This window comes from Microcebus murinus, chromosome 4, assembly GCF_040939455.1.
Source record: "Microcebus murinus isolate Inina chromosome 4, M.murinus_Inina_mat1.0, whole genome shotgun sequence".
NCBI lineage: Eukaryota > Metazoa > Chordata > Mammalia > Primates > Cheirogaleidae > Microcebus > Microcebus murinus.
In genome coordinates this window covers 62,989,317-63,013,377 of record NC_134107.1, presented here as the reverse complement: position 1 = coordinate 63,013,377, position 24,061 = coordinate 62,989,317, and the positions used below count along the sequence as shown (strand labels likewise).

Sequence of the window (24,061 nt, the reverse complement as noted above, 5' to 3'; positions counted from 1 at the left end):
AAATGTTTGATAAAAGTCAATAGCGAAGCCATTGGGTCCTAGGCTTTTTCTTTGATAGAAAACGTTTTCTTTTTTTTTTTTGCTGTTGTTTTTTTTTAGCGTATTGTGGTGGTACAAGTGTTAAGGTTACATATATTGCCCATGCCCTCCCTCCCCCCTCGAGTAAGAGCCTCAAGCATGACCATCCCCCAAATGTTGCACATCTCACTCACTGGTTTGTATATGCCCATCTCCTCCTCCCCCCTCCCACCCGCCCAACACCCGATAAATGTTATTCCTATATGTCCACTTAGGTGTTGATCTGTTAATACCAATTTGCTGGTGAGTACATGTGGTGCTTATTTTTCCATTCTTGGGATACTTCACTTAGTAGAATGGGTTCCAGCTCTATCGAGGAAAATACAAGAGGTGCTATATCACCATTGTTTCTTATAGCTGAATAGTACTCCATGGTATACATATAGTGGAATTGCTGGATCAAATGGTAGATCTACTTGTATCACTTTAAGGTATCTCCATATTGCTTTCCACAGAGGTTGAACTAGTTTGCAGTCCCACCAGCAGTGAAGGAGTGTTCCTATCTCTCCACATCCATTCCAACATTTATTGTTTGGGGACTTTTTGATAAAGGCCATTCTCACTGGAGTTAAGTGAGATCTCATTGTGGTTTTGATTTGCATTTCCCTGATGATTAGAGATGTTGAACATTTTTTCATATGTTTGTTGGCCATTATTGTGTCTTCTTTTGAGAAGTCTCTGTTATGTCCTTTGCTCATTTTTTATAGGGTTGTTTGATTTTTTTCTTGCTGATTTTCCTGAGTTCTAAATAGATTCTAGTTATCAGCCCTTTATCGGATGTGTAGCTTGCGAACATTTTCTCCCATTCTGTGGATTGTCTGTTTGCTCTTGTGACAGTTTCTTTGGCTGTGCAGAAGCTTTTTAATTTGATCAGGTCCCATTTATTTATTTTTGTTGCTGTTGTGATTGCCTTTGGGGTCTTCTTCATAAATTCTTTGCCTAGGCCAATGTCTAGAAGATTATTTCCAATGTTTTCCTCTAAAATTCTAATAGTTTCACACCTAAGGTTCAAGTCTGTTACCCAGCGTGAGTTGATTTTTGTGAGAGGTGAAAGATGTGGGTCTTGTTTCAGTCTTCTACATGTGGCTATCCAGTTTTCCCAGCACCATTTATTAAATAAGGATTCTTTTCCTCAGTGTATGTTTTTGTCTGCTTTGTCGAAGATTAGTTGGCTATATGAGGATAGTCTTATATCTGGTTTCTCAGTTCTGTTCCACTGGTCATTGTCCTTGTTCTTGTGCCAATCCCAAGCTGTTTTAATTTCTATAGCCTTGTAGTATATTTTGAAGTCTGATAGATTGATATCTCCTATTTTGTTTTTATTTCCTAGGATTGATTTTGCTATACGGAGTCTTCTCTGGTTTCATATGAAATGTAAAATTATTTTTTATATATCTGTGAAAAATGATGGTGGCATTTTGATAGGGATTGCATTGACTCTGTAGGTCACTTTGGGTAGTATAGACATTTTAACAATGTTGATTCTGCCGACCCATGAGCAGGTATATTCTTTTACCTGTTTACATCTTCTGCTGTTTCCTTCTTCAGTGTTTCATAGTTCTCCCTGTAGAGGTCTTTTACCTCCTTAGTTAAATATATTCCAAGGTACTTTATTTTCTTTGTTGCTATTTTGAAGGGAATTGAGTCTTTGGTTTGGTTCTCACTTCTACTGTTGTTAGTGTATATGAATGCCTCCAATTTCTGTGTATTGATTTTGTATACTGAGACTACCAAATTCATCTATTAATTCAAGGAGTCTCTTGATTGAATCCTTGGGGTTTTCTAGGTATAATATCATGTCACCAGCAAAGAGTGAGAGTTTGATCTCTTCTGCTCCCATTTGGACACCCTTAATTCCACTCTCTTGTCTGATTGCTCCAACGAGGACTTCCAGCACTATGTTGAATAGAAGTGGAGATAGTGGGCAACCTTGTCTTGTTCCAGTTCTAAGTGGGAATGCTTTCAGTTTTTCCCCATCAGTATGATATTGGCTGTGGGTTTGTCATATATGACTTGTATCATTTTTAGGTAAGCCCCGTCTATGCCTATTTTGTTGAGCATTCTTATCATAAAAGGGTGTTGAATTTTGTCAAATGCTTTTTCTGCATCTATTGAGAGGATCATATGGTCTTTGTTTTTGCTTCTGTTTATATGGTGGATTACATTTATAGATTTGCATATGTTGAACCATCCCTGCATCCCTGGGATGAAGCCCACTTGGTTGTGACGGATTATTTTCTTGACAAGCACCTGGATTCAATTGGCTAGGATTTTGTTGAGAGTTTTTGCATCTGTATTCATAAAGGATATTGGTCTGTAGTTTTCTTTTTTTGTTGCATCCTTTCCTGGTTTTTATATCAGGGTTATGTTTGCCTCATAAAATGTGTTGGGGAGGATTTCATCTTTCTCGATGTTGTGGAATAATTTCTGAAGGATAGGCACCAGTTCTTCTTTGTAGGTGTGGTAAAATTCAGGTGTCAAACCATCTGGTCTAGGACTTTTCTTTGTAGGAAGGTTTTTTATTGCTGTTTGAATTTCAGTACTTGATACTGGTCTGTTAAGGAATTCTATTTCTTCCTGGTTGAGCCTAGGAAGGCTGTGTGTTTCTAAGAAATTGTCCATTTCCTCCACATTTTCCAGTTTGTGTGCATAGAGGTTTTTGTAGTATTCACGAATATATCTTGTATCTCTGTGGCATCCGTTATAATTTCTTTTTTGTTGTTCCTGATGGAGCTTATTAGAGATTTTTCTTTTCTGCTTTTCCTTCTTCTAGCCAAAGGTGTGTCAATTTTGTTTTGTTTTTCAAAGAACCAACTTTCTGTTTTGTTAATCTTCTGTATGGTTTCTCTGTTGTCAGTTTCGTTTAGTTCTGATTTGATCTTAATGATTTCACTTCTTCTGCTGGGTTTGGGGTCGATCTGTTCTTCTTTTTCCAGCTCTTTGAGATGATTCATTAGGTTGTCTATTTGTGATCTTTTTTGGATATAGGCATTTATGGAAATGAACTTTCCTCTCAGGACTGCGTTAGCTGTGTCCCACAGGTTTTGATAAATTGTGTCTCCTTTGTCATTTAGTTCAAAGAATCTTTTGATTTCCATCTTGATTTCCTCATTTATGAGTGATCATTCAGCAGAAGGTTGTTTAGTTTCCATGACTTTGTGTAAAAAGGAGAGTTTCTGTTAGGGTTGATTTCTACTTTTATTCCATTTTGATCTGAAAAGATACGTGGTATGATTTCTGTTTTTTGAAATTGTTTGAGATGTGCTTTGTGTCCTAGGATATGATCAATCTTAGAGAATGACCCATGAGCTGATGAGAAGAACATATATATTCAGTGGTTTGGGGATAGAATGTCCTGTAAATGTCAGTCAGGCCCATTTATTCTAGAGTTCTGTTTAAGTCCATTATTTCTTTGTTGATTTTCTATTTGGAGGATCTGTCCTGTGCTGTCAGTGGGGTGTTAAAGTCTCGGACTATTATGGTGTTGTTGTTTATCCATTTGTTTAGTTCAAGTAGAGTTTGCTTTATGAATCTGGGTGCACCTAGGTTGAGTGCATATATATTTAGAATTGTTATGTCTTCTTGTTGAACTGTACCCATCACCATTATATAGTGACCTTCTTAGTCTTTTATTACTTTTGTTGATTTAAAAACTAAGTTATCTGTAATCAGCACCACCATGCCAGCTTTCTTTTGGCTTTTGTTTGCTTGAAATATTGTTCTCCACCTCTTTACCTTTAGTCTAACTGCATCCTTGCAGGTTAGATGTGTTTCCTGAAGGCAGCAGATATTTGGCTTATATTTTTTTATCCATTCGGCCAGCCTATGTCTCTTCAGTGGGGAGTTCAAGCCATTCACATTTATTTAGATAACTGATAGTTGGGGCAGATTTCTGTTCATTATGTTGGGTTGAACTTTGTTGCTTTGTTTTCTCTCTTGAGCCATTGTGGTTTCTTGGATTTGATCTTTAGCTTTTGAGTAGATTTACATTCGTGAGTTGATTGTGCTGATCCATGGGTAACACTGTTTTGAGTACTTCTTGAAGGGCTGGTCTTGTCTTGGTGAATTCCCTCAGTCTTTGCTTATCTGAGAATGTCTTGGTTTCTCCTTCGTATACAAAACTTAGTTTTGCAGGGAATAAGATTCTAGGCTGGACATTATTCTGTTTCAGAAGAGTGAGAATGGGGCCCCAGTCTCTCCTTGCTTGTAAAGTTTCAGTAGAGAAGTCTGGTGTTATTCAGATTGGCTTTCCTTTGTATGTTACTTGCTTCTTTCGTCTTATAGCTCGTAGAATGGCCTCTTTGGTAGATATTTTGGTCTGTCTGATGACTGCATGTTGTGAAGTCTTCCTGTTGCATTGAATTTCCCAGGGGTCCTCTGAGCTTCTTAAACTTGCATATCGAGATTTTTACCAAGGCCTGGGAAATTTTGCTCTATTATATCTTCAAATAGCTAATCCAACCCTTGAGTGTTTTCTTCTTCCCCTTCGGGTAAACCTATAACTCTCATGTTAGGTTTCTTCACATAATCCCACAACTCTTGTAGGCTTTGCTCTTTTCTCTTTTTTCTCTGCTCTATCTCTGTGACTAAGTTATTTAATTGCAAGAAGTTATCTTCAATTTCTGAGATTCTTTCTTCTGTTTGATCTACCCTGTTCTTGAGGCTTTCCACTGTGTTTTGTAGTTCCCTGAATTTAATTCTTCATTTCCAGGAGTTCGGTTAGATTTTTCTTCATTGTTTTGATTTCTTTAGTGAATTTTTGTTCCAGGTCCTGGAATCTTTTTGCATTTTCTTTGTGTTGGTTATCCAGTTTTTCTTGCAAGTTGTTGAATTTTCTTATGATCCATGCTCAAAATTCTTCTTCTGTCATTTAAGTAGTCTGATTTTGGTTGCTGTCCATTTCTGATGGGCTGGTGTTCCTCTTTGGGGGTGTGCTTTCCATTTGAGTATTCATATTTCCAGAGTTCCTTTGCTGATTTCTTCCCATCTGGATCAGTTGTCGCCTCTCCTCCCCTCCCCTCCCCTCCCCTCCCCTCCCCTCCCCTCCCCTCCCCTTCCCTCCCCTCCCCTCTCCTCCCCATCTCACTTTGTTTCCCAGATCAGAGTGAGTAACGTCAAGTCCACCTAACTCCTGGGCTCAAGCGATCCTTCTACCTCAGCCTCCTGAGTAGCTGGGACTACACACACGCGCCACCGTGCCCAGCTAATTTTTTCTATATATTTTTAGTTGGCCAATTAATTTCTATTTATAGTAGAGACGGGGTCTCGCTCTTGCTCAGGTTGGTTTCGAACTCCTGACCTTGAGTGATCCTCCCGCCTCGGCCTCCCAGACTGCTAAGATTACAGGCGTGAGCCACCGTGCCTGGCCTGCATAGTATTCTTCATAGATGTGTCTTATAATATTTCATAACATACTGCAGTTATGTCTTTGCTTATCAGTTTCCCTCATAAGTCTGTGAGATCATTGACTATAGAGTTGATATCTTTTTATTTTTGTTCTGATAACTGTAGGCATATAATTGAATAGTTGCTAAATAAATATTTTTATTTCTTTATTTAACTCTTGAGGGATCTGGCTCTGTTGCCTGGGCTAGAGTGCAACTGTGTCATCATAGCTCACTGCAACTTCAAGCTCCTGGCCTCAAGTGATCCTCTTGCCTCAGCCTCCCAAGTATCTGGGACTACAGGTGTGCACCACCACACCAAGCTAATTTTTAAAATTTTTTGTAAAGATGGGGTCTCACTGTGTTGCCCAGGCTAATCTCAATCTCCTGTCCTCAGCCAATCCTCCCGCCTCAGCTTCCCAAAGTGCTAGGATTACAGGTGTGAGCCATCACATCTGGCAGCATTTGTTTTATTGAATGTGTGAATGAATGAACACATGAATGGAATGAATGAAAAGAAGTGGAGAGAGCGTAGAGAATAGTGGTTAAGTTGCAGCGGAATCTGGAACCAGGTTTATATCCCAGCTCTTCAGTTCACTCTTTGTGACCTTGAATGTGTTACTTAATATTTTTATATATCCTTTTCCCCATATATAAAGTGAAACTAATAATAGTTTTTACTTTGTAGGGTTATAGTAAGGATTAAATGAGTTAATATATGTATAAAGCTCTTAGAATAGTGCATGACACATAGTAAAGCTCTATTTAGGTGTTAGCTGCTACTTGTATTTTGGTATTTTCCTGATGATTCAGAACCCATAGATATCTTTACTATCATGAATAATGTTGTCTTGAATCATTTTAAGTTGGCTGGAAACTTTGAATTTTAGAATAATGTTTAAATCATAAAAATTACCCTGGGTTTTTTCTTTTATAGGGCTCTATGGAGCAAGTCAGTTCTCATTTCTTGGAGCAGACCCTTGACAAGAAGCTGATGTCAGATCTGAGGGTAAATTGAATTCTTCATTGTTTAAACTGGGTTTCTGTAACCAGTATTAGTGTGGCTATATGCTAAGTTGTGTTGATTTAATTTAGCAGCCCATGCATTTGTTATATTAATGTAGGGTGACTAGATTACATTTTAATTTAAAATCTTAGTAAATTAAACAAATTATAATATAAGCTATGCCATTAAATTTTGTATTATTATAATGAAATGCTTTGCGCAGGTTATGTTTTACAAAAAAGAGGAAAGATTAACTTTCTGTTTGTTAGAAACTACAAAGGTCTGTTCTTATTTTGTGAAATAGTATGACATTTTAGAACTTCTTTTCTTTTTTTTTTTTTTTTTTTTTTTGAGACAGAGTCTCACTTTGTTGCCCAGGCTAGATTGAGTGCCATGGCGTCAGCCTAGCTCACAGCAACCTCAAACTCCTGGGCTCGAGCGATCCTTCTGCCTCAGCCTCCCGAGTAGCTGGGACTACAGGCATGCGCCACCATGCCCGGCTAATTTTTTTTTTTATATATATATCAGTTGGCCAATTAATTTCTTTCTATTTATAGTAGAGACGGGGTCTCGCTCTTGCTCAGGCTGGTTTCGAACTCCTGACCTTGAGCAATCCGCCCACCTCGGCCTCCCAAGAGCTAGGATTACAGGCGTGAGCCACCGCGCCCGGCCAGAACTTCTTTTCAATAGCTGTTCTCATGGAAGAGTGATCTCCAAACACTAACAAAATGCCTCTTATAGAAGGCCCTTAAGCTTGGACTGTGATGGTTTTCTAACATGGTTGTTGGGACCAGATGTGTTTGAGAATATGATATGTACTGTCAGTACCTCAATTTTTTTCTTTTATTTCATTATATTATGGGGGTACAGATATTGTTAGGGTTACATATATTGCCTCTGCCATCCCCCCCACCCCAGCCCTACCGTGCCAGAGCTTCAAAAGTATGGAACGCTTCACGAAATTTCGTGTCATCCTTACGCAGGGGCCATGCAAATCTTCTCGTATCATTCCAATTTTAGTATATGTGCTGCTGAAGTGAGCACAGCACCTCAATTTTTTAATTATAAAAGTGATAATAAAGAGTTAAAGAATTTTCTATAAATAGAGGAAAAGGGGGAACAATTTACCCATATTCCTCTTACTCTAATGCAATGACTTTGGTCATTTTGGTATATTTCTCCCAGCTCCTTTTCTTGTGCATGTTTTAAACATTGCATTATTGTATGTAGACAATTTTATAGTCTACTTGTTACATTTACCAGTATATCACATGCTTTTTTTCATGTTGCAGCTTTATACATAGCATTTTTATAGATTACATAATATTCTTTTCAGTAGATATGCCATAACTTTTTAGCCCTTTCAATATATTAGGCATTTAGATTCTCCTGATTTTTCCACCATTATAAATCACATAAAGGATATCATCATCTTGCATATTAGCTCTTTTCTTTTTTTTTGAGTTATTTCATAAGATAAATTCTTAGGAGTGGTTATAGAGTTGACATCGCTGCTTCATGAAACATTGCCATATGGCTTTCCTGCAGGGCATTGCCTTGATTTGAGGTTGGCATTTGATTTTAAGTGTTCTTTGTGTGTGATGTGGTAGAAGTGTAAAGAAGGAAATGCTCGTGGTGAATGAGGAGGGGTGGGTAATGCAAGGGTTTCTAAGACATATCACAAGGTACAGGTTTTAATGCTGGACCTGACCCACATTCTTGCAGGCTTAGGTGCTCTGTCTCATCATTGCCTCTTAGATGAGCAGCCATGAGGTTATGGATTCACACCACGGTGAAAGTTCATGAGAGGCTGATGTATAAATCAGATTGCTAGTTCATTCATTTATGATGAGAGCCATAACTGTCAAGTGGACTGGATATTTGCTTTTGCCAACCAGTATATTCCCCCTTAGACAATCTGTATAGAAAGTAAATTTACTAGAAGATTGTTGGATGAGCACACTGTTTGCTCAAGTAGAGCCGTGTTACTAAGTAGAGGATTGCTTTTACTGGGATTGAAAACAGTTGTTTTCTAGAATCAATGTGTTGTCTATCCAAATCATTGTTTGAAGGGACACTGCCATTATTTGCTTCTCTCGTGCTCCCTTTCTTATTTCATTGCCATGGCAAACTAAACCACCTGTCTGGTCAACACATTCTTTAGCTTTCTTTATCCTCTTTAATTAGGTTACTCTCAGCTGTTACAAACTTATGAGTCTTCGGTCTCACTTTTAATTGAATTTGCACTTCTTTGCCCTAAACTCCTGAATAATTTTTAAAAAGCGTAACTCTCAGAGAGCAATTTTATTTCCTACCTTCCTGTGTTCTCAGAGTGCACCTAATGTCCCTTCATGAACCTCTTGCAATTGGTAACTGTTGTTCTCCTCTCCAGAGGAAACGTACTGCACACGAGCGTGCCAAGGAACTGTACAGTTCAGGGGAGTTTTCCAGCGGCAGGAAGTGGGGAGATGATGCTCCCAAGGAAGAAGTAGATACTGGCGCTGTGAACTTGATTGAGTCGGGAGCTTGTGGAGCTTTTGTTCATGGTTTGGAAGATGAGATGTATGGTAAGTATGACTGCATAATAAAAATAGTTTTCATTTGGTGAGTGACTGCTATGTGTCATGTGTTGTACTGGGTGATATACATGCATTGTCTTGTTTAGTCTTCACAGTCACTCTGTGAAATACTTATTATGATTTTTAAAAATCATAATTTTACATATTTTACAAACAGAAGAGGTTGAAGCCCAGATGGTATGCTATAGTGGTTAAGGGCATGGGCTTTGGGTTCAGTTAATCTATATTCAGATTCTAGCTTTTTACAAAACGGTGATAAAAATAACTTTTTCTGAGTTGTAAGAATTAAATGAGGTTATATGTACATAGACCACTTGGTGCAATACATGCCTTATTCATATTAAGCACTTAATAATTGGTAGTAAAAATTGATATTATTAATAATAACAATAACTTGGTATTAGTCACTCAGCCAGTAAGAGACAGAAGCAAAATTTAAACCTAAGTATGTCTGACTGGAAACGCTTTATATGACTGATAAGGACCTTATTTTACTTTCTTTCTTTTTTTTTTTTTTTTTTTTTTTTTTTGACAGAGTCTTGCTTGTTGCCCAGGCAAGAGTGAGTGCCATGGTGTCAGCCTAGCTCACAGCAACTTTAAACTCCTGGGCTCAAGCAATCCTGCTGCCTCAGCCTCCCCGAGTAGCTGGGACTACAGGCATGTGCCACCATGCCCGGCTAATTTTTTCAATATATATATGTTAGTTGGCCAATTAATTTCTATTTATAATAGAGACAGGGTCTTGCTCTTGCTCCGGCTGGTTTCGAACTCCTGACTTCGAGCAATCTGCCTGCCTCGGCCTCCCAGAGTGCTAGGATTACAGGCGTGAGCCACAGCGCCGGGCCATTACCTTCATTTTTGAAAGACATTTTTGTGGGAATAGAATTCTAGATTAGTAAGATTTTCCCCCCAGTCTTTTAAAGATGTTTCATAGTTTTCTGTTGAGAAGTCTGCTGTCATTTTTATCTTCTGTATATAGTGTGTCTTTTTCCCTCAAGCTGCTTTTAAGATTTTTCCCTAGGCTGGGCACGGTGGCTCAGGCCTGTAATCCTAGGACTCTGAGAGGCTGAGGCGGGCAGATTGCTCGAGGTCAGGAGTTCGAAACCAGCCTGAGCAAGACCGAGACCCTGTCTCTACTATAAATAGAAAGAAATTAGTTGGCCAACTTATACATATAGAAAAAATTAGCCGGGTGTGGTGGCGCATGCCTGTAGTCCCAGCTACTTGGGAGGCTAAGGCAGGAGGATCGCTTGAGCCCAGGAGTTTGAGGTTGCTGTGAGCTAGGCTGATGCCACGGCACTCACTCTAGCGTGGGCAACAAAGCGAGACTCTGTCTCAAAAGAAAATTTTTTTTTTCCTTATCACTGTTTTTAAGCAATTTAATTATGATATGTCTAAGTGTAGTTTTCTTCATGTTTCTTTTTTGAAACAGAGTCTCACTTTGTTTCCCAGGCTAGAGTGAGTGCTGTGGCATCAGCCTAGCTCACAGCAACCTCAATGGGCTGGGGTCAAGGGATCCTACTGCCTCAGCCTCCCGAGTAGCTGGGACTACAGGCATGCACCACCATGCCCGGCTAATTTTTTTGCATATATATTTTTAGTTGGTCAATTAATTTCTTTCTATTTATAGTAGAGATGGGGGTCTTGCTCTTGCTCAGGCTGGTTTCGAACTCTGACCTCGATCACTCCTCCCGCCTTGGCCTCCCAGAGTGCTAGGATTACAGGCATGAGCCACCACACCTGGCCTCTTCACGTTTCTTATGCTTGGAGTTAGACAAACTTCTTGGATCAAATAGTTTATAGTATTCGTCACATTTGAAAAATTCTTGGCTGTTATTTCTTAAATATTTCTCTGGCTTCATATCCCTTTGGGGACTCCAGTTGTTCTTCAGCTCACTGATGTTCTATTTTTGCTTTTATTTTCTCTCCCTTTTTTTTTACAGTTTTTATTTTCTCTTTATTTGATTCCTGGGTTGGTTTTGATTGATTTTTCTCCTCCTATATTATATTATTCTGCTTCTGTGCATGTCTGATAATTTAAAAAAAATGTTTTCGTAAATACAGGGTCTTGCTAGGTTGTCCAGGCTGGTCTGAAAGTCTTGACCTCAAGCAATCCTTCTGCCTCAACCTCCCAAAGTGCTTGGATAACAGGTGTGAGCCACTGTGCCCATCCAATGTCTGATAATTTTTAACTGGATGCCACATATCCAATTGTGAATTTTACTTTATTTGGATACTGAACATTATTTTAATCCTATAACTATCCTTGAGCTTTGTTCTGATACACATTTTGCTCAGGTCTTATTTTTAAACTTTTTCTCGACATGACCAGAGCAGCATTTGGTTTAGGGCTTATTTTCTCCATTACTGAAGAAAATCTCTCCTGAATAAACTGCAATGGTGTAGACCCTGTGTGAGTGCTAGAGATTGTTTCCTTTAATTCTTTTGAGTGATTCTTTTCCTGGCCTCAGATAGTTTCCTCACACATCAGAACTCAGCTGAAGATCTGAGAGGGACCCTCTGCAGATCTCATAGCTCTCTATCTCTGTGCAATTCCTTCCTTTCTGGTAATTTGCCCTGTGAACTCTAGCCACATTGGCCTCACTAGACTCCCAGCTCTTGTCTTCTCAACTCTGGAACCTGGAACTCCTAAACACTAAACCACTATAATCATAGAACTCACCTCATCTATTTCCCATTTCTCAGAGATTGCTATCCTTTATTGCCTGATGTCCAGTGTCTGGAATGCTGTTGTTTTGTGTATTTTGTCTCTTGTCCTGGGTGGATAAAGCTGGTCCTTGTTATTCTATCTTGTAATACAAGTCCTGTAAAGCCCTTGTGATTTCCGTAATATGATGCTATCTGTCTCACATAGATAGAATGGCAGTGCTTTGAGATGATTGACTCCAACCTCTGCATTTTCAGTGAGAATAACAGAGCTGGGGAAGCAATGTTGATTGCCTAAATTTTACAGTAAATTTGTATCAGAGACAGGATTAGAACCCAGGTCTTAAAAATACCTATTAAAAAATCACCTCAGGGGCCGGGCGCGGTGGCTCACCCCTGTAATCCTAGCACTCTGGGAGGCCAAGGCGGGTGGATTGCTCGAGGTCAGGAGTTCGAAACCACCCTGAGCGAGACCCCGTCTGTACTAAAAATAGAAAGAAATTAATTAACCGACTAAAAATATATATACAAAAAATTAGCCGGGCATGGTGGCGCATGCCTGTAGTCCCAGCTACTTGGGAGGCTGAGGCAGGAGGATCGCTTGAGGCCAGGAGTTTGAGGTTGCTGTGAGCTGGGCTGACGCCATGGCACTCACTCTAGTCTGGGCAACAGAGTGAGACTCTGTCTCAAAAAAAAAAAAAAAAATCATCTCAGGGTAGAACTACTTCTTAGAAGGTCAAGAATATTATTTTTGAAAGACAGTTTTTTATCAGTAGGTAAGAATTGGATTACCCTATCCAATTTGCTCTAAGATGTTCTCTATGTGTAGAAATTGGTTAAAGCTTCCTCTTCTTTTTTATTCTCTATGAACTTGCAACATGAATTACAGTTTAAATAGTATTAGATAATAAAGAAGTCCAGTTATTAAAACCCATTTTACCCTAAGATGGGTAACTGAATCTATTTTATTTTGTTTCTAGTAACATTTTGCTTTGTTAATTTCTATAATTGAATTTTATCACTATTAATGTTTATATGATTTAGTTATATGGTTTTCAGCTTGTCACTAAGATTTAATTAATTTAACTTCAGTTTAGACAGTGAGTAGACCATAACCAGGTATCAGATATGACAGCTTGCTAATTTATAGTTTTACATTTATAAAATTCTGGGTAAATTTGAGTTTTAGGGGCACATTGCTCAGAATGAAATGGACCTTTATTTCATTGGCTGTAGACTCTAGTATAGTACCTCCCATACTTTTAGTCTCCTAATTCATCCATGGTTTCCTTTCCTTTTGGGATTTTGTACACACAGTTCCTCTGCCTACAAAGGCCTTTTTCTTTTGATTTAGCAGCTCCTTCAGGTATCATTTTAGGGATCACTTGTTCCAGAAAGCCACCTCTGATCCCATTGACTGGCCTATATGCCTCTTGTGCATTTTCTTACATTCCTTGTGTTTTTCCATGGTAGCACTCATCACTTCGTAATACAGTTAACTATTCTTGTCTATAAGTTTTGGGAAGCAGTCTTATTCTTGTTCATCTTTGTGTCTTTAGTACTAAATTCAAAGCTAGTAAGTAGCTAAGTCAGCTCTGATTACACATTTTCAGATACGGAGGATCAGTCTTGTTTTTCTAGTATAGCAGATTCTCTGCCCTGGTCCCTTAAGGAGTCTGTGACATATTTTCAACATTCCAAAAAGTTCAGTGGAAAATGTAAAGCCATGTACTTGCCTGTAGCATGGCTGTACAGGCAGAGGTAAGCACCACATTTCTTTGTTTCTGCTTGGAATCGCATCACCTCAGGTCACACTGATTATCTCATGCTGATCAGAAGTTCCTCTGTGATTCCCTTGATGGACTTGCAAAGGTTACACACAAGTCAACGTGGTGTAATGAATAAAACCCTAGGAAGAAGAGTCAGCACTTAACATGTTGGGGTTCATCTCTAGCTTACTTTATAATTATTAGCAATTTTGCACTTAAATTATCTTATTGTAAAGTGAGCCGGGTGTGGTGGCATGCACCTGTAGTCGCAGCTAGTCGAAATGCTGAGGTGGGAGAATCTCTTGAGCCCAGGAGTTCAAGACCAACCTGGGCAATACACAGGACTGTCCGGAAAGTATCCAGCCATTGTTAATATGAAATTTTCATATTACATGGCTGTATGTATACTTTCCATACAGCCCTCATATATAGCAAAACCCCATATCTATCTAAAAATATATATATTATTATGATATATGAAGTGAAGAAAACCCTAACCTTCTTATGAAAAGGAAGAATTCATAACTATCAAGGAAAATCCAAATCATCTCTGTTTACTGTATAACTACCTTTTTTTCCTTTTCTCTTCTTTTTTTTTTTTTTTTTTTGAGACAGAGTCTCGCTTTGTTGCCCAGGCTAGAGTGAGTGCCGTGGCGTCAGCCTAGCTCACAGCAACCTCAAACTCCTGGGCTCCAGTGATCCTTCTGCCTCAGCCTCCCGGGTAGCTGGGACTACAGGCATGTGCCACCATGCCCGGCTAATTTTTTATATATATATCAGTTGGCCAATTAATTTCTTTCTATTTATAGTAGAGACGGGGTCTCGCTCTTGCTCAGGCTGGTTTTGAACTCCTGACCTTGAGCAATCCGCCCGCCTCGGCCTCCCAAGAGCTAGGATTACAGGCGTGAGCCACAGCGCCCGGCCTCCTTTTCTCTTCTCTTCTCTTCTCTTCTCTTCTCTTCTCTTCTCTTCTCTTCTCTTCTCTTCTCTTCTCTTCTCTTCTCTTCTCTTCTCTTCTCTTCTCTTCTCTTCTCTTCTCTTCTCTTCTCTTCTCTTCTTTTCTTCCCTCCCTCCCTCCCTCCCTCCCTCCCTTCCTTCCTCCTTCCTCCTTTTCCTTTTCCTTTCCTTCTTTCTTTCCTTCTTTCTTTCCTTCTTGATGGGGTCTCACTCTTGCTCAGGCTGGTCTCAAACTCCTGAGTTCAAACAATCCATCCGCCTTGGCCTCCCAGGGTGCTAGGATTACAGGCATGAGCCACTGTGCTCGGCGTTTCTTCCCCTCCCCCCCCTTTTTTTTTTCTTGAGGCTTACTGCACTTGAGTAACTCTACTTTTAATGTGTCTATAAGACCTTTCTTATATAAGGAACAAATTGTGTTTGTGAGTGGTAACCACAACTTTAGGTTTTATTGTGTTGTTTTGAAACTGTGTATTTTGTTGGAGAACCATTTGGGAACTAGTGGAACAAAACAGCCATGTATGGAAGTCGTGTGAGCATTGTCTATATCTTACTCATTTCTTATTTCTGTATCCTAGCACTTTGTACAGGGCCTGGCATATAGTACATGTTCAGGAAACATTTATTAGTGAATGAACGAAGGACTTCCTGGTTACAGTGGCTGTATTGTTACATGTTCTGATCAGGCAAAGGGATAAAAGACATGCCTCAGTTTTCAAGGCGCTTAGAGAACCCATACCTATGCCCTAGCTGATACTGATCGAGCTTTTTAACATATACCAGGCAGTGTGCTTTGTGCTTTACGTGTATTATCTCATTTACTCCTAACACCTCTATAAGGAAATGGATATTATCTCACATTTAATAGGTAAGAAAATGAGGTGCTAGAAAATCAAGTTACTTATTTGAAATCACTCTCCAAGTTAGTGGAGGGATCACTCTTCATAATTTGTCCTGAGACTTCTATCATTCCAAAGAATGTCTCCTAAACTACTACATGATGCTAGCCTAGAATCCATAGACCTAGATACTAGCCTTATCTCTGCCCTGACTCTCTTTGAGGTAAGGTAATTTACTTTGCCGAATCTTATCTCTAAAATGAGAATAATCGTATTTAGCCTATTTCAATCTTCATAATAATGATAATATTTAATAACTGACTTTTAAAAAATACTGTGGTCAGAATATTGAGATAAGTAAGACAACTTATTAATAGTTTTCAAGAAATTCACTTCATGTAGACAAACGTGACTTGATCACATGTATGCAGAATCAGACTTAAACTTTTGTCCTTGTGACACCAAACTTCATGTTCTTAGATCAATGTGAAGTGTTTACAACTGTGGCATGGAGATCTCTCAGGGAGAGTTTGTAGAGTGAGATGAATAGAGAATGAAAGACAGCCTGAAGAAGAAAGACTCTATCCTGGATTTTTTCCATGGCTCTTAACTTGATGCACAATTGTTTCCTTTATAATTTTTTTTTTCTTAAGAGACAAGGTCTCACTATGTTGGCCAGGCTGGCCTTGAACTCCTGGGCTCCACTGATCCTCCTGCCTCAGCCTCCTGAGGAGTAGGGCCTACAGTTTTGTGCCACTGTGTGCACTGATGTGCACTTCTGTTTGTCCCCTTTTCTCTAGAGGTCCGTATTGCTGCTGTGGAGGCTCTCTGCATGCTGGCCCAATCTTCACCCTCTTTTGCTGAGAAGTGTCTTGATTTTCTGGTTGACATGTTTAATGATGAAATTGAGGAAGTACGTCTGCAGTCCATACATACTATGAGAAAAATCTCTAACAATATCACCCTCCGAGAAGATCAGCTTGACACTGTTCTGGCTGTGCTAGAGGTGAGTGTTGCCAGTTTGTCACTCATTGCCTCATCAATTATCTACTGAGTGCTGTCCTACTTTTAAAATCAGTTATTGTGCTTGGTTTTGGTGACACAGCAGTATGTCAGGCAGAACAGTGCTGCCTTCCCAACACACCCCTTCCCCAAGATGGAGGAAACTGACTGTTAAACAGAAGTATGAATAAGGCTGGTCTTGCTCTGATCAGAAAGGATAGGGTGCCCTGGGGATACAGAGAGTATCTAACCTGAATTGGCAGAAGTAAGATCGGAAGTATAGGGAAGAAGGAATGAATGCTATAGTGGATACTTAAAGGAGGAGTAGGACTTAAAGAGGCATCTTTTTTCAAGGAGGGAGTGGCACTGGTGTAAAGGTACCAAACAGAGGGAGCAATTTCCAAAGATCCAGAGGTAAGCGAAAATATGATATATTCAAGGAATTAAAAGGAGTTTATTATAATGATAGCATAGAGATGAAGATGTAGGAGAGGGGAGAAAGTGGCTATAAATAAAGCAGGGGCCAAAAATGAAGAGTTCTTTTCAACTTTTGATTTCATTCTTCTAGTGAATCATAGGCTATTATAGCAGGAAGGCCTCTTAGGGAGCATTCATTCAAACCTGTAGTTTTATAGAGAAGAAGTAAGTTGTCTGAGCAAGTTAGTGGCTGCGCCAGGATATGAACACAGATTCACTTCCCAGGCTATACCTCTCTATGTGGTTCTTGAATTATTCTTCTAAAGTATCTGGATTTTAGTTGAAAATAGTGAAGTTTTTCAAGGTATTCATAAATGGGATTTGGCCTGTCCATTTGTGGTAGATGGGGTTCAGATGTGAAAGGGATAGCAATTTGATGCTTAGTTATTCACACACTTCTTACAGATTTCTGCAACATACTTTAGAAAACAGATTGAGTGCTTTGGTTTTGAAAGTCACTACCATTCTAACAGTTGTTTAGCACTTCTAATAAGATTTTCCCTGAATTTTAAATCTTTATAATTTTTCCTAATATGATAAGCTTACATTTTGTTTATTGTTCTTCATGGGTAGTCTCATAGTCTAGCCACTCCTTTCCTTTTTGGCTTTCTTTTCCACTATTCTTCACCTTGAACTTTATGTTGCATTCACTTCCCAACCCTTTATGCTTTTCCTCACCATTTTGCCTTCACTGTAATTTTTCTTCTCTGCCCACAAAACTTGCACATTTCACCTAGCAGACTTCTGCTTATTCCCACAGCCTGCATTTAGGCGGCACATCCAGGAAGCCTTCCCTAACTGCTCCCCTGGGTGGTCTAAAGGCTATTCCTTTGTATTCCCATGACACCCTGTATCACTCTGTATATAGTGCTTTGGGATTTTTCAGTAATTATGTCACAAGACTCAGCGCTTTTCTTTTCTTTTCTTTTCTTTTTTTTTTTTTTTTTTTGAGACAGAGTTTCACTCTGTGCCCAGGCTAGAGTGCCATGTTGTTAGCCTAGCTCACAACAACCTCAAACCCCTGGGCTCAAGCAATCCTTCTGCCTCAGCCTCCCAAGTAGCTGGGACTACAGGCATGAGCCACCATGCCTGGCTAATTTTTTCTATATATTTATAGTTATCCAGCTAATTTCTTTCTATTTTTAGTAGAGACAGGGTCTCGCTCTTGCTCAGGATGGTCTGGAACTCCTGACCTCGAGCAGTCCTCCTGCCTTGGCCTCCCAGAATGCTAGGATTACAGGTGTGGGCCACTATGCCCAGCCAAGACTCAGCTTCTTAAGGGAGGTCCTGGCTTTTTTCATTTTTTCATTCCCAGTGTTTTACAATATCTGGCACAATTAGAAACTAAGTAAATGTTTGCTGAGTGGTTGAGCTATGTTTTGATGTACAGAATTGTTCACAGAGCCACAGGTATGCTTATTTGTGAGCACTTTTATATATAATTTATATAAGTATAAATTCCTTTACTGGTAATTCTGTTTAAGAGTTTTACTTACATAAACTTTTTGTCTCTGAACTCTACCTTGCTACTCACTGCTTTGTTATGTTTACTGTGTCACTCTATTTCACTGCTTTGAGCCTCAGCTAGCTGACCCTTTCACCTGGAATTTCCTTTTTTTTAATGCTAAGATACTACCCTGCCTAGAGAAATTCATTTATTATTCAATGAGTATTGTCTACGTACTAGAAATATAGTGGTGACAAAAGGTAGGATTCCTGCTGTCATGAAACTTATATTCTGAAGAGAGATAAGCAAACAAAATGATTTCAAATAGTGATAAATCTTATGTAGAAAGTAAACAGTATAATGGAGGAGTGAGAAATTGCACTGTAAATGAAGTGGTCAGTAAAGCCTTTCTGAGATTCTGTTCAAGTTGAGTCTTGAATGATAAAAAGAAGCCAGCCATGTGTTGATTGGGGGAAAGAGCTACAGGTAGGAGCAACAGCTAGTGGAAAGGCTCTGTAGAGGACAAATGAGCTTTGGTGTGTTTGCAGAGCAGAGAGTCAGAAGGCCAGTTAAGTGGAATGTAGTGAGGAAGTAGAAATGTGATATGAGATGAAGGTTTGAGAGATGGATAGGGGATAGGTAGAGAGCCTCGTAGGCCATTGTAAGATGTTTGGATTTTATCCCAAGTATTATGGGAAACCATTGCTGGATTTTATGGAGAAGAGCGAGGTTTTGATTTCCCTCTTTTCAAAATTTCTCATTCTTGTAGTCTTCTTGAAATTCATATCAGATATATTGAGTCTTTTCCTTATTCCTTTATTTAATGTGTGCAGGCATAACTTTATTTATTGTGCTTTGCAGATGTTGTTTTTACAAATTGAAGGTTTTTTGCAACCTTGGGTTGAGCTAGTCTGTCGGTGCCATTTTTCCAGTAGCATGTGCTCACTTTGTGTCTCTGTGTCACGTTTTAGTAATTCTCACAATATTTCAAAGTTTTTCGTTATTAAATCTGTTGTGGTGATCTATGATCAGTGATCCTTGGCGTTACTATTGTAATAGTTTTGGGGTACACAAACCATTCCCACATAAGACAGCAAACTTAATTGATAAATGTTAAGTATTCTGACTGCTCCACCAACCAGCTGTTCCCCTGTCTCTCTCTTAGCCTCTATTCTTAGCCTGTTCTTTTTCATAGCTGCAAGAAGGCTTATGTACCTTTAGCATCATGACTGAGTTACAGACAGGAAGAAGAAGGAAGGTTAAAGAGGCAAAGTGGGCAGAGCTACTGTATCTGGTCCTTTATTTATCAATAAAATGGAAGTTTTTTCAGGAATTTTAGCTGGCAAACTTATACATATTTTGTTACATGGCCACCCAAATGGGAAGGTGGCTAAATAGAAGGGGATGGTAGGTGGAGGCTGAGTCTGCTAACCAACAGTGACTACTATTATTACGTATTGTGTTGTTTTTTTTTTTTTAAGGATTCATCCAGAGATATTAGAGAGGCTCTTCATGAACTCTTATGCTGTACTAATGTTTCAACCAAGGAAGGGATTCATCTTGCATTGGTGGAACTGCTGAAAAATTTAGCCAAGTACCCTACTGACAGGGACTCCATATGGAAGTAAGGACTTTTTTGCCTATTTACTTACTGAGTCTTATAATGCGGTAAATGTACAATGCTGACGTTATTTGGTGAATCATCATAGGTTAAGGGTATGGCCCTCAATTTTACCTTTAATTTTGAAATCTGATATAACTTAACTAAACTCTCAGGAGTCTGATTCATAAACTGAATATCACATTTGTTTATCCTAGGAAATCTTGTGTACCTTTAGCCATGCTAAGTGAATTTTACAAACCTGCTGTATGCTGAGTATGCATCAAGCTATATGATAGGTGTTAGAGGTACAGAGATGAGTCCATTTGATTTTTCTCTTTCTCCTATATAATGTTAATCACTCCTTTGTCTATTTTGCATTTTTGTACAGGATCCGAACCATCATCATAGAGATTAGAGGTAGGGCTTTCACTTAACCTACAGTTGGGAAATCACAGTCATTTTTTCCCCTTGGTTATCTCTAGCTTTACTATCATCAAGCTGTTAATACTACTCATGAGCCTTTATTTGAAGGACTACTTGCATACATGTAATATAAAATGTGTGCTCCTCGTGTTTAAATGAGCTTATGTGATGAGACCACCCCAACTGTGTCTAGTTTATTGATTTTCAAAAAAATTTGTCACTAAGAGAAAAACTGTGGGTTAAATAAGATACTTGGAAAATATATTAAAAACTGAAAATACCAGGAGAGTCTTGCTCTAGGTAACATTTTTGATGTCTGGTTTTTTATTTTGCTATTTCTTTATGTTTCTACAATCCAGTTCAGCTCCATTCCATATACATTTATTGACTGTCTTCAAGGAGCTCTCAGTCATTTGGAGTGTGGTGATTGTAGTGGGATAAGCACCTATAGCAGTAACTGTAGTCCTGTGGAGACACAAAAGGAATGATTACTTTTGCTTGGTGAAAGGAGTTGTTATGAAATGCTTCACAGAACATTCTTCTAGCATTAAAATAAGATATGTAGTTATTTGGTTCACCCAGAATATTTATGTAAGGCCTCTTTATTTGGTAAGTGTGGAAAAAAACCTCTTTAACCACATAGTGCTCCAAAAGATTTTGAGGTTACCTATTCTAATTATCACTTAATTTTTTTTCACCTTTTCCAATGAATGGTGACTTTATTTAGAAATGTCAAAAAAAGGCTGAGTGTGGCAGTTTATACCTGTAATCTCAGCACTTTGGGAGGCTGAGGCGAGAAGATCGCTTGAGGCCAGAAGTTCAACACCAGCCTGTACAACATAGCAAGACCCTGTCTCTATAAAAAATAAAAAATAAATTAGCCAGGTGCTGTGGTATGTGCCTGTAGTCCCAGCTACTCAGGAGTCTGAGGCAGGAGGATCACTCCATTCCAGTAGTTGGAGGCTGAGTGAGCTATGATTGTACCACTGTACTCTAGCCTAGGTGACAGAGCGAGACCCCATCTCTGAAAAGAAAAGAAAAAAAGAAAAGAACAACCAAAAAAGTATGATAAAAAGTAAAGGTATAGTCACAGTAGTGTTTTTGTAAGATATTGATGAAGATATATACATAAATGAAGGTTTTGAAGGACATAATTTTCTCTGTTTATATAGCATTAGTTCATTTTGTAATGATTACTTGAGCACTTTTTGTAACACAATCACTGTATGTTAGGTGCTGTGGAGATTTAAAAATGGATTTGGCTCAGACCTGGCCTTCAAATAGCAGTAAGGGAGAGACGTAGGAAATACACAGAGAGGTAGATGACATAGTAAAAAATTAACTATGTTAATAAACCAGAATTGAAGTCTAGTTTTAGAGAGGCCCAGAAATGTAGGTGTCTCTCAGGGGACACCATAGCACTTGTGTTCCCTATCTGAGTTCTCAAGAGAATGAGAGCTAAAAATAAAGGAGTAGAACCTGGAGGCCAAAATGCATCACAACAGCAGTCCCAACTTTCTTGGCACCAGGGACCGTTTTCATGAGACAGGTTTTACATGGATCAGGGTTGGGGGGAAGATGGTTTCGGGATGATTCAACACATTACATTTATTATGCACTCTATTTCTATTATTATTATTACATTGTAACATATAATGAAATAATTATACAACCCACCATAGGTTGGGAGCCCCTGCTTTACAATGTGCCCTGAGGCATGTTGAGTAAAAGGGCTGAGGGAGGCCAGAAAACTAATGAAGTTCTTTCCACACACAAATAAAAGCAGACTGGGAAGAGCATACTTTTCTAAGAAGGTCAAGTGCTTTAGTTGAGATGCCTTTCATGCCCCTTATATTCATGAATTTGTTTATGGTGTTTGTTTTCTCTCTCTTTTGCCAATCTGTGTGTTCTCCAGTTCCTGGTGAAGTCCCATATCCTTTGTGATACTTTTTTTGATGGTAGTGATCTCTTCTGCCTTGATGGGTAGAAAGTAGAATGTCCTTCATTTGATAGCTCACTAACTTAGAGTGTTGATCATCTTTGCCTCAGCTAGATTATAAATTCAGTGAGGACCAAGATTAAGATTTATACTTCCTTTTTTTTTTTTTTTTTTTTTGAGACAGAGTCTCACTTTTGTTGCCCAGGCTAGAGTGAGTGCCGTGGCGTCAGCCTAGCTCACAGCAACCTCAAACTCCTGGGCTCAAGCGATCCTCCTGCCTCAGCCTCCCAAGTAGCTGGGACTGTAATTATCTCGCTTATGTAATTCCTTATTGCTTATAAAGGGCCTTCATGTAGTCATAATAGCTAACATTTATTGAGTTCTTTTTTTTTTTTTTTTTTTTTTTTTGAGACAGAGTCTCGCTTGTTGCCCAGGCTAGAGTGAGTGCCGTGGCGTCAGCCTAGCTCGCAGCAACCTCAAACTCCTGGGCTCAAGCAATCCTGCTGCCTCAGCCTCCCGAGTAGCTGGGACTACAGGCATGCGCCACCATGCCCGGCTAATTTTTATATATATATATTAGTTGGCCAATTAATTTCTTTCTATTTATGGTAGAGACGGGGTCTTGCTCTTGCTCAGGCTGGTTTCGAACTCCTGACCTTGAGCAATCCGCCCGCCTCAGCCTCCCAAAGTGCTAGGATTACAGGCGTGAGCCACCGCGCCCGGCTATTTATTGAGTTCTTAATATGTAGCAGGTACCTTACTAAGTCCATTATATTAGTTATCTCATTTAATCCTTATAACACCTCAATGACGTAATTATTTTTAATCCTATTTTGCAGATGAAGAAACTTACCTGCCTAAGGCTACACAATTTCAGACTATGTCTCTGATTTCAGGACTTTACCGAGCATATCACTTGGAATGCTTTTGCCTATAAATAAAAGACAGTCTGATTTAAAATATCTTTTTTATTTTTATTTTTTATTTTTTCTGAGACAGAGTCTCACTCTGTCACCTGGGCTAGAGTGCAGTGGCGTCATCATAGCTCACAGCAACCTCAAACTCCTGGGCTCAAGCAGTCCTTCAGCCTCAGCCTCCTGAGTAGCTGGGACTATGGGTACATGCCACCATACCTGGCTAATATTTCTGTTTTATTGTAGAAATGGGGTCTCGCTTTGCTCAGGCCTGTCTTGAACTCCTGGCCTCAAGTAATACTCCCACCTCGGCTTCCCAAAATGCTAGGATTACAGTTGCCCAGACTGATTAAAAATATCTTAAACAATAGGTCTAATTTTTTTTACATAACAAGAACTCAGAAGGTTGGTTTCAGGATTGGTCATTCAACTAGTTAACAGGGTAGGGCTGTGGTTGATTTCTCGGAAGTTCTCTTAGCTTTCTTCTCATAGTTCCAAGATAGCTACCTCATAAGACAGTATCTAAAGACACAAAGTAAGGTGCATTTCTCTTTTTATTTGGTTAAAAAAACATTCTTGAGAAGCTCCCCAGCAGACTTTTCCTCTCTTGCTCCATTGACTAGAACTGGGTTACTTTACCAGCAAACCAGTAACTAGAAAATCCGAATGGGATTGTCAGGATGGGTTTAGACCTGCCTGGTACCAGCCCATGGCCTGTTAGGAAAACAGGGCTGCACATCACCACCTGAGCTCCACCTCCCCTTCCCAACCCCCATCCATGGGAAACTGTCTTTTGTGAAACTGGTCCCTGGTGTCAAAAAGGTTTGGGACCACTGGTTCAGACCACTAGTGGTTCAGCCTTTGGGCTGGGTCTGCCTTCTCTGAGCACTTTGCTGCCTGCCTGATACCTGAGCCAAACCAGGGCTATCTTGGTAAGAAAAATGGAAATCACTTTTGGTTAAATAACCAGCTCTTTTATG

The 24,061-nt window shown here is 39.3% G+C and overlaps 1 protein-coding gene and 1 non-coding gene across 2 annotated transcripts in view; one reads left to right on the top strand and one right to left on the bottom strand.

The window, feature by feature from the left end:
- The window catches only part of INTS4 (integrator complex subunit 4), a 103,636-nt gene that overhangs the window by 40,944 nt on the left and 38,631 nt on the right, over window positions 1-24,061 (top strand). Inside the window, exons 9-12 of the mRNA XM_076002338.1 lie at window positions 6,400-6,471; window positions 8,861-9,035; window positions 16,077-16,282; window positions 19,684-19,826. Of these exons, the coding sequence (XP_075858453.1) occupies window positions 6,400-6,471; window positions 8,861-9,035; window positions 16,077-16,282; window positions 19,684-19,826 (596 nt within the window). The remainder of the gene's footprint in view (window positions 1-6,399; window positions 6,472-8,860; window positions 9,036-16,076; window positions 16,283-19,683; window positions 19,827-24,061) is intronic.
- On the bottom strand, window positions 7,407-7,512 carry LOC142870734 (U6 spliceosomal RNA). Its single transcript, XR_012919079.1, has one exon. It is a non-coding gene; the product is annotated as a U6 spliceosomal RNA (small nuclear RNA).